Source organism: Danio rerio, chromosome 16 (genome assembly GCF_052040795.2).
Source record: "Danio rerio strain M-AB ecotype USA chromosome 16, GRCz13ab, whole genome shotgun sequence".
Taxonomy (NCBI): Eukaryota; Metazoa; Chordata; class Actinopteri; order Cypriniformes; family Danionidae; genus Danio; species Danio rerio.
The window spans coordinates 23,067,501-23,082,881 of record NC_141036.1 but is presented as its reverse complement, the minus strand read 5'-3'; the positions used below and the strand labels follow the sequence as shown (position 1 = coordinate 23,082,881).

General features: G+C 37.2%; 2 protein-coding genes across 3 annotated transcripts in view; both read left to right on the top strand.

Annotated features, from left to right (window-relative positions):
• Positions 1–15,381, top strand: part of tax1bp1b (Tax1 (human T-cell leukemia virus type I) binding protein 1b) — a 350,945-nt gene that overhangs the window by 308,466 nt on the left and 27,098 nt on the right. The gene's annotated exons all lie outside the window — the stretch shown is intronic.
• creb5b (cAMP responsive element binding protein 5b) overlaps positions 1–15,381 on the top strand; it is a 166,510-nt gene that overhangs the window by 147,514 nt on the left and 3,615 nt on the right. Inside the window, exons 8-10 of the mRNA XM_087286902.1 lie at positions 1,368–1,685; positions 6,090–6,317; positions 14,566–14,674. Coding sequence (XP_087143028.1) covers positions 1,368–1,685; positions 6,090–6,317; positions 14,566–14,674 — 655 coding nt within the window. The remainder of the gene's footprint in view (positions 1–1,367; positions 1,686–6,089; positions 6,318–14,565; positions 14,675–15,381) is intronic.

Sequence of the window (15,381 nt, the reverse complement as noted above, 5' to 3'; positions counted from 1 at the left end):
TTTCTTTCTGTCTTTCTTTCTTTCTTTTTCCATCTATCCTTTGTTTTTTGTATTTTATATTTTTAATTTTGGGCGTTGCAGTGGCGCAGTAGGTAGTGCTGTCACATTACAGCAAGAAGGTCGCTTGTTCGAGCCTTCGCTGGGTCAGTTTGCGTTTCTGTGTGGAGTTTGCATGTTTTCCCTACATTCGCATGGGCTTCCTCCGGGTGCTCCAGTTTCCCCCATAATCCAAAGACATGAGGCACAGGTGAATTGGGTCGGCTAAATTGTCCGTAGAATTGTCCGTAGTGTATGACTGTGTGTGAATGAGTGTGTGTGGATGTTTCCCAGAGATGGGTTGCGGCTGAAAGGGCATCCGCTGCATAAAAACATGCTGGATAAGTTGATGGTTCATTTCGCTGTGGCGACCCCAGATTATTAAAGGGACTAAGCCGAAAAGAAAATAAATGAATGAATGATTTTTAATTTTGTGGGTTTTAATGACAACTAATGAAAACCCCAAGATTTACCCCAGATTTATTGAATATTTCTTAAACCAATACAAAGAAAGGATTTTTTAAAATCTTGGCTAAATGAAAAGTATAAACATGAAAAGTAAAAGAAAGTTGGCACAGCAGTAAATACTTAGTTGGGGCTCCTTTTGTCTCAATTTCTGCAGCAATGTGGCGTGGCTTGGAGTCAATCAGTCTGTAGCACTGTTCAGGTGTTATGAGAGTCCAGGTTGCTCTGATAGGGTCCTTCAGCTTTTCTGCATTATTGGCTCTGCCATATCGCATCTTCATCCTCACAATACCCCATAGATTTTCTCAGAAGCAGCCCAGTCTTTAGCCCAGGTGAGACTTTTCTAATGTTGTCTGTTGTTCAAGAGTGGCTTGATAAAAGGAATGCAACAGATGAAACCCATCTCCTGGATACTGTGTCTGTGCGTATTGGTTTTTGAAGCACTGACTCCAGCTGCAGTCCACTCTTTGTGAATCTCCACCACATTTTTGTATGGATTTTGTTTCACATTTATCTCCAGGGTCGCAGTTATCCTATTGCATGTACACTTTTTTTGCACATCTTTTTCTTTTCCTTATTTTATTATTATTTTTCAATCAAAAACCTGAATTAGTTTGTTTGTTTGTTTGTCATTCATTTGTTCATCTACTATTCATTTGTACATTCATTTGTTCGTTTGTTCATTCTTTTTATTTTTAAAGTAAAAAATCTAAAACAAATTTTATTGTAATTTATTAATCAAAAACATTTGAAAATTGTGTGATTTTATTATATATATTTTTTTTTATATTAGAAAGTGCATCATAAAAAAGACTATAGATAATACTTTATATAAATATCAAAATTTCCCCCTTTTTTCTCTTCAGAGACTGAAAGCCGCTCTTGCCCACCATCCAGGGGGCATGGCGAATGGCAGCATGAACTCCATGGGTCATATGATGGAGATGATGCCCTCACGGCAGGATCAGACCGGGCACCACCACATGCACTCTCACCCTCACCAGCACATGCAGGGTCCCCCGCATGGATACCCACACCATGGCCACCACCACCCCAGCCATGCCCAGAGTGTCCATCACCACCCACAGAGCCACGGGCACCACAACTCCCACCCGGCCCACATGCACCCCGCACACGGACATCAGACCTCACCACATCAAGCCATGCACTCTGCTGCTTCACAGGTAACAAGCTGGGTTGTGGTTGCCAGATTTGGGGTGCTATCCAGGGGTGTTGATGCCAGGTTGTTGAGGTTTTAAGTCTGCAATATTTGGAAAAACATGTGATGATGACACTGGTGAGCTCAGATGAATTAAATATACTATAGTTGAAGTCAGAATTATTAAACCTCCTGAATTATTAGCCCCCCTGTTTATTTTTTCCAAAATTTCTTTTTAACAGAGAGAAGATTTTTCAACACATTTCTAAACATTATAGTTTCAATAACTCATTTCTACTAACTAATTTATTTTATCTTTGCCATGATGACAGTAAATAATATTTGACTAGATATTTTTCAAGACACTTCTATACAGCTTAAAGTGACAATTAAAGGCTTAACTAAGTTAATTAGATTAACTAGGCAGGTTAGGGTAATTAGGCAAGTTATTGATGGTTTGTTCTGTTGACCATCAAAAAATATAGCTTAAATGGGCTAATAATTTTGACCTTAAAATGTTTTTTGAAAAATGTAAAAACTGCTTTTATTCTAGCCGAAATAAAACAAATAAGTCTTTCTACAGAAGAACAAATATTATCAGATATACTGTGAAAATGTCGTTGCTCTGTTAAACATAATTTGGGAAACATATGCTGGATAGCTTGGGGGTTCATTCTACTGTGGCCACCTCAGATTAATAAAGGGTCTAAGCCGAAAAGAAAATGAATGAATGAATAATATAATATTGGTAGCACGATCGCCTCACATTAAGAAGGTCACTGATTCGAGCCCTGACTGGGTCAGTTGGCATTTCTGTGTTGAGTTTGTATGTTCTCCCCATGATTGTGTGGGTTTCCTCTGGGTGCGCCAGTTTCCCCCACAGTCTGAAACTGGAAAGACATTCGCTGCATAAAACATATCTTGGATAAGTTGGTGGTTCATTCCGTTGTGGCCACCCCGTATTAACAAAGGGACTAAGCTGAAAAGAAAATGAATGAACGAATATATAGATATATGGTCATAACAATTTCTTAAAGAATCGATTCACCCAAGACTGAAAATGAACTTTTTATCTTCTGATAAACACTAGAGTATATATTTTAAATTATTGCCGATTACAAGACAGTTAATGATGAAAAATAATACAGAATCTTAGAAATTATGATTGCCAACATTTTTTTGAAAATTGTCCCTTCCATATTCAACAGAAAATATACATTTATACAATTTGAAGTGTGAAGAAATAGTGATAGAATTTTTTATTTTGAAGTGAAAAATACCTTTAAATATTATTAATATTTAAAAAGTCATATGTAATATCAAACACAGACAAGTGCTGTTTCTAGAACTAAGTGATAATAACAACACTATTTAAACTACAACAGTGACTGTGTGATTAATCTTGATTATTCCCACAAAAATAATGAGATTAATCATAAAGAATGAAATGAGTTATTGTTTGTTGATTCTAATCTAATGAAGCACCTCATGTCGACACATGACACCAACAAATTTGTGGCTATGCAGGTAAAGTGAGCTCTGCTACGACAGGAGGACATAAAGCAACAACATCAAAACAAATAAAACCTAATTTGTCTCCACCACAATCACTTATTATCTGAATTAAACACAATAACAACTACATATATAGTTGAGATCATGCTGCTGTTGTCTCTCACATCATCCCACAACAACATTAAAATAGTTTAGTGTAAAATGTTTTACATTTATGTTATAGTCATATAATAGCAATTAGATTTGCCCCAATTAGAAGTATTGCAACAGTTACTTTCCTTGGTAATTACTTTAATTATTATGTAACTTGGGGATATCACTAGTAGTAACTATTACTAATTATTTTTTTAAAGGAACGGGCCCTACACTGATAATGAGTAAGTTGTTGTAAAATTTAAAAACCATTTCATGGTATTATACATGTTCCATGTGCTTAAAAAAACCACTACATTTCTTGAAACCTGACAACTGTAAGACTATTTTTTCCATTTATTTCAAATAATAGTCATTTTGCCCTAACCTTCAGGTCTTGAGACTTTTTCAGATGTCTAAATCCATCTTTTTGTGATTCAGAAGTTCTGCTTTAATGTATTATTAAGCCGAATAAGGGGCCCTGTATACATACAAACCATCAAAGCTGCAGCATTTTCCATCGCCTCCAGAAACCAGTAATGATCTAAAGACGGCAAACATGGCTACTGCCAAGCATATGTCAAAGAAGCTTTTTATAGACCCCGTGCGCCAGTAGTGGCCCTGTTTCTCAGGGTGTCACAGAGCATTGGTCCGAGTGGACGTGTGTGGTGGAAAACTGGGCCCTGACACCTCTTTATGAGGGTGGAGCGCCCTGTAAATCACACTGCTGTTTCTCACACCCAGATGTCCATCACAGAGCAGTAGGGCCACGTGTACAGAGCGCATGTTGTTTTAAAGAAAACTCCCAGACAGGAACTTTTTGGCTAGAAGTGGTCTGAGCGATGAGATGTCAGACAGGTGACTGACCAGCAGCCAGGTTTATGAGTATGAATATGGTTCTTGAAGGGATTTTACCAACATGTTCCTCTGAAACATTATTTTAATTATCCTATCAGATTTGAGAGATATGTTTACTGTTTATGTCCAGTTTTGCGTGACAATTTTTCACCATTGCCCTCTGGTTTTAAGAATAACTTGGGTATTAGGTTTTGGATTACATTTTTGGACAAGAACAATGTTAGGATCAACAACAAAAATGTTGAATCTGCACAGTAAAAAAAATCTGTAACTTTACGATAAAAACTGTCAACTGTAGTTGACAGAATTTTTCAGTTAAAATAAGATATAATCACCTTTTTTCAGTAAACTACCATATTTAAACTTAAATAGAGGGTTAAAATGTCAACATTCAAAAATGGGGTAGTTCACCCCCAAAAATGGTAATTTCCTCACCATTTACTGACACTCAAGGGACTTTCCTTAATTTTTTGAAAACAAAACAATACATTTATCAAAAACAAAACAAAATATTCTTTATAATGTTGCAAACCAGAAGTCATTAACATCGCACACATCACGTCTTTTGGTGCATGCACTCACAAATAGGCATTAGCAATGTTTCCATCCAAAAATGCAATTTATTTTTATGTGCAAAACATAATCACATATAAGATGTGCAAATAAGGCAGTGTTTCCATCCAATGAGTCAAAGAGGACAAAAATCTTTTGAATAACTGTCCCAGTAAAAACAGAATTTGCTGCGGTAGGAGAAGCTGCGTGAATATTTTCCTTATTTAATAAATGACTTGCACCTCAGAATACGATGCCGACATGCTATGAACGCATGGTGGCGTTTGAAGGCGTGAGACGTGGAGACAGTTCTGAAGGTAATTAATAAAATAATAACACTAATACTGAGATGGTTAAGGCGTTTTAGAATGACTAAAACATTTTTATCATCAACACACTTTTATCATCAAATGATCTCAAATAACAAAACACATGTTTTGTTTTTATGCACATACTGGAATTTGTTCGGTAAAAAGCATTTCCAACGTAATTTTCGCACATCTTTTATTTATCGAGTAAAAAGTTCAGTTTTTTTTTTTTTTTTTACGCACATTTTCAAAATTTATGTTCAGCTTGCAGCTTGGCATTTCCATCAACCGTTTTTTTTATGCGTAACATAGCTACTGACACAACTACTAAACACCATTATGACATATATACATATGACACTAAAGTGCAATAAATTTTATAATAGTATCATTCATTCATTCAATTATTCATTCATTTTGCTTAAGCTTAGTCCCTTATTTGTCAGAGTTTGCCAAATAGTCTGGCAAATGTTTTACACAGTGGATGCCCTTCTAGCTGCAACCCAGTCCTGGGAAACACCCATACACTTTGACATTCACATACACAATCATACACTACATTCAAATTTAGTTACTTCGCATATAGTGCATGTCTTTGGACTGTAGGGGACACTGGAACACCTGGAGAAAACCCATGTGGGAGAACATGAAAAACTCCACACAGAATTGCCAACTGGCCCAGTTGGGACTCAAGCCAGCGATCTTTTTGTGAGGCAACAGTGCTAACCCATAATAGCAACATAGTAATGTCAAACTAAAAATGTAGAGAGTTCTGGGAAAGCCAATGTGTTGATATTCCCCAGATATTGTAAGAAAACTTGGTGTTAACCAGGTAACAGATTTTTACTGTAGCACTTTTACCATTAAAATTACAGCCGTTTTTTTTTTTTTTTTTTGCAGTGTGGAATATGTCTGACTCTGTAAAATCGTAATGTTTTTTTGTGTTTCTGTAACTAGGATGTCTTTTGTGTATTGCCTCTTGTTGAATTGCTGAATGCCTCATCAATTGTAAGTTGCTTTGGACTGAAGCATCTGCTAAATGACTGGATGTAAATGTTTTACAGTTATCCCCAGCTGCTCAGCAAATGCAGCCCACGCAGACCCTTCAGTCCCCACCGCCCAGCGGAGGTCGTCGCAGACGGGTCGTGGACGAAGACCCAGATGAGCGCAGACGGAAATTTCTTGAAAGGAATCGGGCCGCCGCCACACGCTGCAGACAAAAGCGGAAAGTCTGGGTGATGTCGCTAGAGAAGAAAGCGGAGGAACTCACCCAAACCAACATGCAGTTGCAGGTCAGAATCACTCACTCGCACACTTCTCCTCAGCTCAAGGCCTCTGTTCTTAAGCGTTAAAGTGCACTTGACTCTGGAACACACACTGAGATGTATTGCACACGGGGCTTCATATTTCACTCTGTATTAGCTTACTCTAGACCACAGAAGCTCATAAACAGCCTTCGTTTGACAGCTGAAGCTACTGTAGATGGAGAGCAGACGGGGACGGCTGTGAGGAGGGAAGGGTCAATGGGTTATTGAGGTCTACAGAGTAACCAGAGCACAGCCAGCTGCAGATGAATGTGTGGTTTGTAGGCTAGTAAAACCTCAGAGCATCACGGCACATCTCATCTATGGGAGATTTCCATTCGAACACATCCATTTGGGCTCTCATTGGTCCTTGCATTTGCGTAGAGATTTACCTGAAAGATTGATCTCGTGTAGGACTATTTTTGGAGGTGTGTGTAGTATAGCTTGCACCAGTCTAAACTCTACCCAGTCAAATGGGTATTTAGGTGGTTTAGCTGACTGGCCAGATGGCCTACCAGATGACACATGTTTTAAACCTCTATAAAACCAGACAATCACATCAGCCCAACCTTTTTAGGTTAGATTGAGGTTGTTGTTTTTTGTTTGCAGTAAGGTGGTTTCCCCATCACGCCACATCATTCAACCTGAGCAACTTGTCTTGCGGATGGTTTGCTGGTTGCACTTAGTGTGATTTGAACCTTTTAATTTACATTTTTTGACTTCTGGGCAACATCGCCCTCTTATCAAAAGTTCCTACTAGGGTACTTTTTCCTACTCTTTTTGGTAGCCTGTCCCTGCTCAGAGATGTCCTTGGAAATGTCTCTGTTTAAGCAAGTTCAAAACAGCTCACAGATGCCTTGCAAAAAGCTAATAATTTAATATATTGCTGGTAGCTACAAGAGGAAACCTGTTGTAGTCTTTATTTTCTGACAGAGGGTGATGTTAGTTGCATTAACAACTTAAAGGGCCGTTAAACCCCCTGTTGAAGCAGGGTGTTTCCACACCTCTAGTTTGGAAAAAGTCAGGAAAGTGAGTGTGTCTAGCTCTGCTTAGATGGGAGTGTCTGAGGAGGGAAATAGGGAAGGATTTGGATAAAAATGGGAGTTTCCATTTGGGCATGTGCTGATTTTCACAGAAACAAAACAAACACACAGACGCAGAGGGGAAAGACAGTGATTGTGTTTAATGACAGTGACAGTGATTTTGGAATGTTTGATACCACACGTCGTATAAGAGAAAAAAACCTTCCACATTTCTCTGTAACTTAGATGCACTCGTTAGGTAGCATCAGAAAGCTGTGTGTGTATAGACTATCCTGTCACAAAATGCGGCGAAAATCCTACATGACGGTAATAGTTTGATTGCAGTGTTTACACTCGGAGAGCAGCATTTACAGTGGATCTTTCAGTCCATAATATTTTAGTGATATTAACGCACTGTAAACTGAAAAATCATTTTAACTAAGGTCTGTCTTTAAACACTGAAGAGTACTGCTGACGATATGAACTAACTTTGCCTTTGAATGAATGAATGTAGAGATAAGACAATCAACACCAACTGGAGCCGCATCTTTTTTAAAAGGAGAAAAGCGGCTAATCCGGATTTTACCATGTCCAAATGCGAAAAGCTCTCGGTAAACAATGTTCCGTACAGACAAATTTCTGGCGTTTGACGCGTACACTGTAGTCAACACGTCAGTCCAGCTGCGCTTTCATAGAGGGAAAATGAAAACAAAACCTTCACTCCAGCACATTTAAAAACGCAAAACTGACGACCAGTCTCCAAACAATTCTTGTTCGTTCACTTGTTTTAGCAACACGTGGCATCTCTCTGCCGCCTCAACACTTTATCAGGTAAAAACATTCTTGGAAGCTATCATGCATATTAATGAAGTTGCACCGCATACACAATAGAGCGTGCTAATTGGTTTGAACCAAGACTTGAACTCCCAGGTACAGATGTCAACTCCTCACACTGTAATACACGCAAGGATCTAATTGCTGTGACGTAGTTTCAAATTTTTTTTCAAACTTGAAGAACGAATTTGCTCAAAGTAACGCAAAAACAACTAATTTTGACTTTTCGTGTAATATATGTGTCCTAATAGTGTTTTTAGCAGCATGGGACACATATATTACTGTCAACAGCTCAAAAAATGTGTTTTGGTTTTTTGTGACCCTTTAAGGCATGTGTGAATTCTAACAGTGAGAAGACTGTCCATATACATGTCACAAATGAGTTTATGTGGAAATTGCTTGGACAAAGTTGTGTACCACATGGTTTTATGACCTGGTGAAGCAATTCTGTGGCAAAACAAGGAGATACTGTATATCCAGTTGCAGACCCGCAGACCCACACACATTTCTGCACACAATCCAGAACACACGGGCTGGTTCTCAATATGCTTTCTACTGCGTTCCTGTGTTCTTCTATACCGTCATTATCAACCGTCAAAGTTCAGTTACAAAACTCAAGAACGGAGGACGCTTGAAAGTTCCTAGATGAGTTCTTGATATTGAGGATGAGATCACAAGCACCTCATTTCTTACAGGACGCGTTTTCTATTCTTGTTGTCTCCTTAATTCATTCTTTCGAGGTAACCTGGCAAAAATGTTCTTCATATGAATGAACGAAAGTCTGTTTTCTGCGTTTTTGGAATTAAGAAACAGCCGCGATCTAAGCAGGGCGAACCATTTATGGAAAATGGATCAGTCTTCTTCTATTTTTCCTTGTTTAATGACGACTAACTTCCTAGGAGCGTTATCGCCACCTACTGTATTTCACAAATATGGTGCTCAAGACCGTCCGTGACTGTGAACGGCTTAGGGTTTCCCATTTCAGTCATCATTTCATTATTATATCACAACGAATTTTAAAATCTTCACCAGCTTATCCAACACATGTTTTATGCAGCGGATACCGTTCCAGCTGCAACCCATCTCTGGGAAACATCCATACACACTCATTTACACACACACTACAGGCAATTTAGCTTACCCAATTGACCCTCTGCTAGCCACACCCAAAGACCACCACCCACCAATCGAGGCTTAGTAACCGTAGCTACGCGCAGGAGCTCTGTCAAGCTTTCGAGCAAGGGAAACAGGCCAGAGCGTTATGCATAAGAATTGTGCAAATCTGATAACCGATATCCTAAATGTTTGGCCAGGGTGGTGGAATTTTTTCCCTTTTCAAAACCAAAAACCCAAGGGGAGAGATGCCAGTGTTAATCAAACTCTGTGAGGGCCGCTAAAGGTGCGGAGTTAAGTTGGTTTTGTTCCAATATTCCTGAAACATTTAGTGATAGACGGCAATAACTTACACACCTCATACCACGAAAAGATCTAAACTGTGTCTCCTACAAAAATACAAAGCAGGTTATGTTTCACAGCTGTCTTATTCTTTTTTCCCGCTCAATATTATGAGCACAGCTTCGTTTAAGCCTTTGTCTAGTAGTCATACTAATAGCAATCATATTTCCATCTGTTTCAAGCTACGAATATTTAAAATTACATATCAACTGAACAAAACCAAAATGTGATCACAATCTGAGCTCTTGCAGTCAATATACTTTACTCACAGCTGGTTTTCAGTAATTTATAACCCTCATGCCCATGTCAGCTCTACAATTCACTGTTGTTTTTGTCTGTCTTTTGAAGATTTAGTCATTGGTGACAATGTTATAGCCGGTTTGTGTCTACTTTTATATTTGGTGTCAGATTATTATTTGCTGGTAGGGAAAATCTATGAGTCCACTTATGCAATTTATACTTTGTATATATTTATACTATATATACTTATTTGTATTTCAATGTATTTATTCATTCCACTTACAGTAACTGCAAAGTAGAGTAGAAACGGTGTAAAAAGCACAGAAACATACTAAAATACTAAGACAGTTATAGGTACTGTACATTGTTATGAGTAAGTGGTGCTAATATTCAGCACAAATCCATCAATTTACCCTTTCTGGCTGTTCTTTGTATGAATGAATGATGTAGAAGCACTGTCCATGCGTGTTTCCTTGTCAGTTAGTAAGACTATATTTCACTGCACAATAATTAATCTATCAGGCTTTTTGGCTAAAAAGGGAGATCACGGTTTAATTAGTTACTGTTAGATTATTTGTAAATGTCACCTCTCCTGCTGTGCATGAACTAAGCTGTTAAATGGTTAGCGTATGAGGCAGCTAGGCTAACCTAGCTTCAATTTTTTTTTTCAATTATTTTCTAATCGGTTGCGTTTTAGGTGGTGAATATACCCCTGTAATGTACTGCAGTTTTTTTTTTTTTTTGGCTTTTTTGTACTATTTTCTTCATTAGAATAAATCCATTAAATAAATTAAACCTGTCCAATTTAGATCTCTAAAAAATAAAAAAATCTGCTATACTGACTCTGTCAGATAAATATTGACTGATCATCTATGATGACTGACACTGTTCAGTCTATTATATAGAATGACGTTTGGAAACAACGTTCCCCATTCACCTGTCTTGATTGCCATATTTGTAAAATAGTATACATTATTGTCTATTTTGTACACTATTTATTATCCACATATATAAACATTTATTGATGACAAGGTCTGAGAAGACTTTAATAACATTAACATCCATAAATGGTTCGCCCCTGCCTAGATTGTGTGGGTTGAAACATGTGTGGGTCTGCTGCTCTGCATCTGGATATTATTGAAAACAAGGGCATAGAAAGACATTACTTTCAGAAACACACTCTCTCTCTCTTTGTCTTTCACTGTCTTTTTCACTGCCCCCCCTCTCTCTCTCTCTCTCTCTCTCTCTCTCTCTCTCACCCTCTCTCTCATAAGAGCTAAATTGATGCTCACTATGAATGTTTGCTACACATGCAGGTTAATGGGAAACAAGGTCACATACTGTACAGTGTATAGTTACCCTTATACAGTATGTGAATTAAAGTGTACTCTGCTGTAAACTATCATCACTGATGGCCCTGTCATGCATGACACATCATTCAACTCTGATGGTTCAGTGAGTTTATTCTCCTGGTTGGGAAACTTAAGATAGAGAGAACTGCACACATCACAAGTTCAATCCAACAATTCTCTGTCTTTTTTGACATGTTTAAATATGTTCAGGAGCTCAATTCTTAGGTTCCTCTTACACAGCAAGAGGCATATGGCAAGCTGTTTTGACATTTAATCTATAACCCATTCTAGTATCTATTTTCATGTTACTAGTGCTATTTTTTAGATACTAATATCTTTTCCATGAAGTCAAATCAAATCAAATCACTTTTGTTCTCGCATCATCAGCAGCATGTGTACTATGATAAATGAAAAGCTTAGGTGCTGTCTCCAGACAGTGCAAAATACAGACAGTGCAAATTAGTACTACTTATTTATTAGACACTATTGCATATTCATTACATATTAGTGCTTATTCATTACATATTAGTGCTTATTCATTACATACTAGTGCTTATTCATTAGATATTAGTGCTTATTCTTTAGGAACTAGCACTTTTAATATATATATTAGGGTTAGGGTTAGGTTATATAGGGTTAGGTTATATATATATATAGTGAGCCTTGGCTGGGTCAGTTTCTGTGTGGAATTTAGACACATTTCTCCCTGCGTTTGCAGGGATTTCCGCCGGGTGCTCTGGTTTACCCCACAGTCCAAAGACATGTGGTACAGGTGAATTGGGTAGGCTAAATTGTCCGTAGTGTATGAGTGTGTGTGGATGTTTCCCAGAGATGGGTTGTAGCTGGAAGGGCATCCGCTGCATAAAAACGTGTTGGATAAGTTTTTGGTTCATTCCGCTGTAGTGACCCCATTTACCCCAAATACATATACTAGACACTAGTGCTTACTCATTAGACCAGGGGTCACCAATCTCGGTCCAGGAGGGGCAGTGTCCCTGCAGGGTTTAGTTCCAAATTGCCTCAACACAGCTGCCTGGGTGTTTCAAGTATACCTAGTAAGACCTTGATTTGCTTGTTCAGGTGTGTTTGATTAGGGTTGGAGCTAAAATCTGCAGGACACCGGCCCTCCAGAAACAAGTTTGGTGACCCCTGCATTAGACACTAGTTCTTTTTATTAGATACTAGTATCTATTTGATAGACACTAGTGCTTATTATTTAGATATTAATACTTATTAAATAGATACTATAACTTATCAAATAAATTCTACAACTCATTTAAAAGATACTAGTACACATTTATTAAATACTAGCACTTGTTTGAAATGTTACGAGTAAAAATCTTTATTTTACTAGTAAAATGTTTAATTGAACTCTACTCTTCCATTTGAACTAGTCATAACATAAGACAAGCAAATAAAGCAGAACTGACTAGTAAAATAAGAATTGTTACAAGTAATGGTAAAGATACTATATCCAATAAATAAATGTTATGTCCAATAACAACAAAATAACAATAACAATTAAATATATGTCCAATAAATAAATACTAGTACTAATGAAAAACTACTAGTGTCTATTTAATAGTTACTAGTTTCTAATGAATTGGTACCAGTCTATGTTTAATAAGTACTGGTTTCTAATGATTAAGTACTAGTACCTAATCAATAAGTACTAGTATGTAATACATAAGTACTAGTATCATTTAAATAATTAATTGATTAATTAATGGTTCAAAATTAATCAAGTAATTTTAGCATGTCAAAGTGAAATTTCTGCATATAAAATATGATTTCCCAACAACAGAATTGTGGCTAGTGAAAATTTCATGTGGCTAGTAACATTGGAAATCTACTAGCCACAGTGGCTGGTGATCAAAAAGTTAATGTCAAGCTCTGGTTGTTAGTATGTCCAATGTAAAGTCAATGGCAGTTTTTTTTTTTTTTTTTTTTTTTTTTTTTTTACAATGGAAGATTGCAAGATTAGTAGTTTGAGTTAAATAAGCCCAAACTTAAGATTGTATGACAGTCTGGCGCAAAGTTATGAGGTCACAAAGTTTGGTCCAATGTTAAGTCATTGGAACTTTTCAGAAATTTCTGGGTTAGTTTTCGGAAAACCGTAAGTCAGATCAGTTAGAAAAGATATAGCAACCCGAGTCAGAGCAGCTTGGAGGTTTGGTTTTTGTAGCTTGAATGGTTTAGGAGGAGATGCACATATAAATTAATGTAAAGAAGATGGAAGAAATAGAAGTTTGTGTAGTATAACAGTATGTTGGCTTTCTCAAGCCACCATAAAATTTAAAACTTTTTGTTATTATTTTAAATTAAAATTGCTTTAGTTTAAGGTTTATCCAATTAACATAAAATGCTTGAATTTAAAGATATATATTTGATACTTTAAAAAAATCTGAAACACTGAGATACAATTTCACCCAGCCCTTGTTCCAAGCAACAATAGAATAAAAACATGTTGAATGTGTTTGTTTTTCTTTGTTATTGCATAGTTTGACGAGGTGGGACAGAATGCTCATAGACACCCTGGCACTCCCATAGTCCCACTGTTCAGGCTTGTTTAGCCTTTCCAGAAATATTCACCCCACAGTCACAAACATGGTACCTGTCAAAGCGGGGATTCTTCTTCACCAAACATCCCTGACACACTGCCATGTTTTGATATCGCTTCTGCTTAATCACTTAATCAAATTTGAGAACTCGGTGTGATCAGACGCTCTTGTTTCCCACAACAGTAATTGCAGAGAATTCACCGCCTGTTCATTATGAGGTTTTCTAATGAGACCCAGACTTGTCTGGCCTTTAATTCAGTGTGTCTGCTGGGAGGTTTGATGCGAAGCTGCCAATATATCCACCAGAGACTTTTTTTTCGACATGTTTTGTCATAATTACGTTAAGTATCGGTATGGTTTATGACAAAAAAGAACATCATAAACATGTGTGCCTTTGTTTAGATTTGTTTGCATTGTGAGGAACCATAGGGGCTAACTGTCACAAATGTGATTTCCCAAACATGGCTCAAACTTAATCTTAAACTCTGAAGGCATTTCAATAGACAATAACTCTTAAGCATTCAAATACAGGCTGGTCTGTATCCAGGAAACTTGCGCTATTATGAAATATGCATGTTTTTTATCTGGAAAATAATGAGGGACATTTAGTTTTGATTAACTTGAGTTGCTACGAGGAAAGAAAAAAATGTTTCCTTTATGCTTGTAGCAATAGTGTATGATTGAATACTTCACTAGCAGCATGTTATTGAATTCCTGTAAACACTGAGGGTTTTTGGTGAGTGTTTCATATTATCTTTGTGTTTGTTGGCAGAACGAGGTCACCATGTTGAAGAACGAGGTGACACAACTGAAACAGCTTTTACTGACACACAAGGACTGTCCCATCACCACCATGCAGAAAGAGTCTCAAGGTTACCTCAGTGAGTACTGTCACGCACCCACATGACCAGAGGTAATGTTATGTAATAACGAATATACTGTATATTGTTTGAAGCACACACCCACTCATATATTGTACTGAAGATACTTGTGAAAACATACTCATTTTCTGTGTCACTGGCAGGTTTGCCAGTGCCTTAACAAAAAAAAAATATATTTTTTTCTTTTTTCTTGTAAATGCCTTTAGTTAATGTATGCTTGCTGTCTTTCTAAAACATCTAAAATATTGATATTACTGTGGTGTGGCATCTTCACATTATTGTTTAGTCATCTCATAGAATTGACAGATAAATGGATGGATGGATGGATGGATGGACAGATGGATAGATGGATGGACAGATGGATGAGTAGAAAAGACTTATATAGAGATTTGATTGGATGAACAGATAGAAATTAATGTGTAGACATACTGTATGTATTTGAATGAACAGATAAACATGGATGGATGGATGCATGGATGATCAGATAAACAAACATGGATAAATGATAAAATAAAAGAAAAGATTAATTAATGGATGGATGATCAGATAAACAAACATGGATAAATGATAAAATAAAAGAAAAGATGGATGGATGGATGGATGGATGGATGGATGGATGGGTGGATGGATGGATGGATGGATGGATAGATGGATGGATGGATGGATGGATGGATGGATGGATGGATAGGCAGAAAGACTTATAGAGA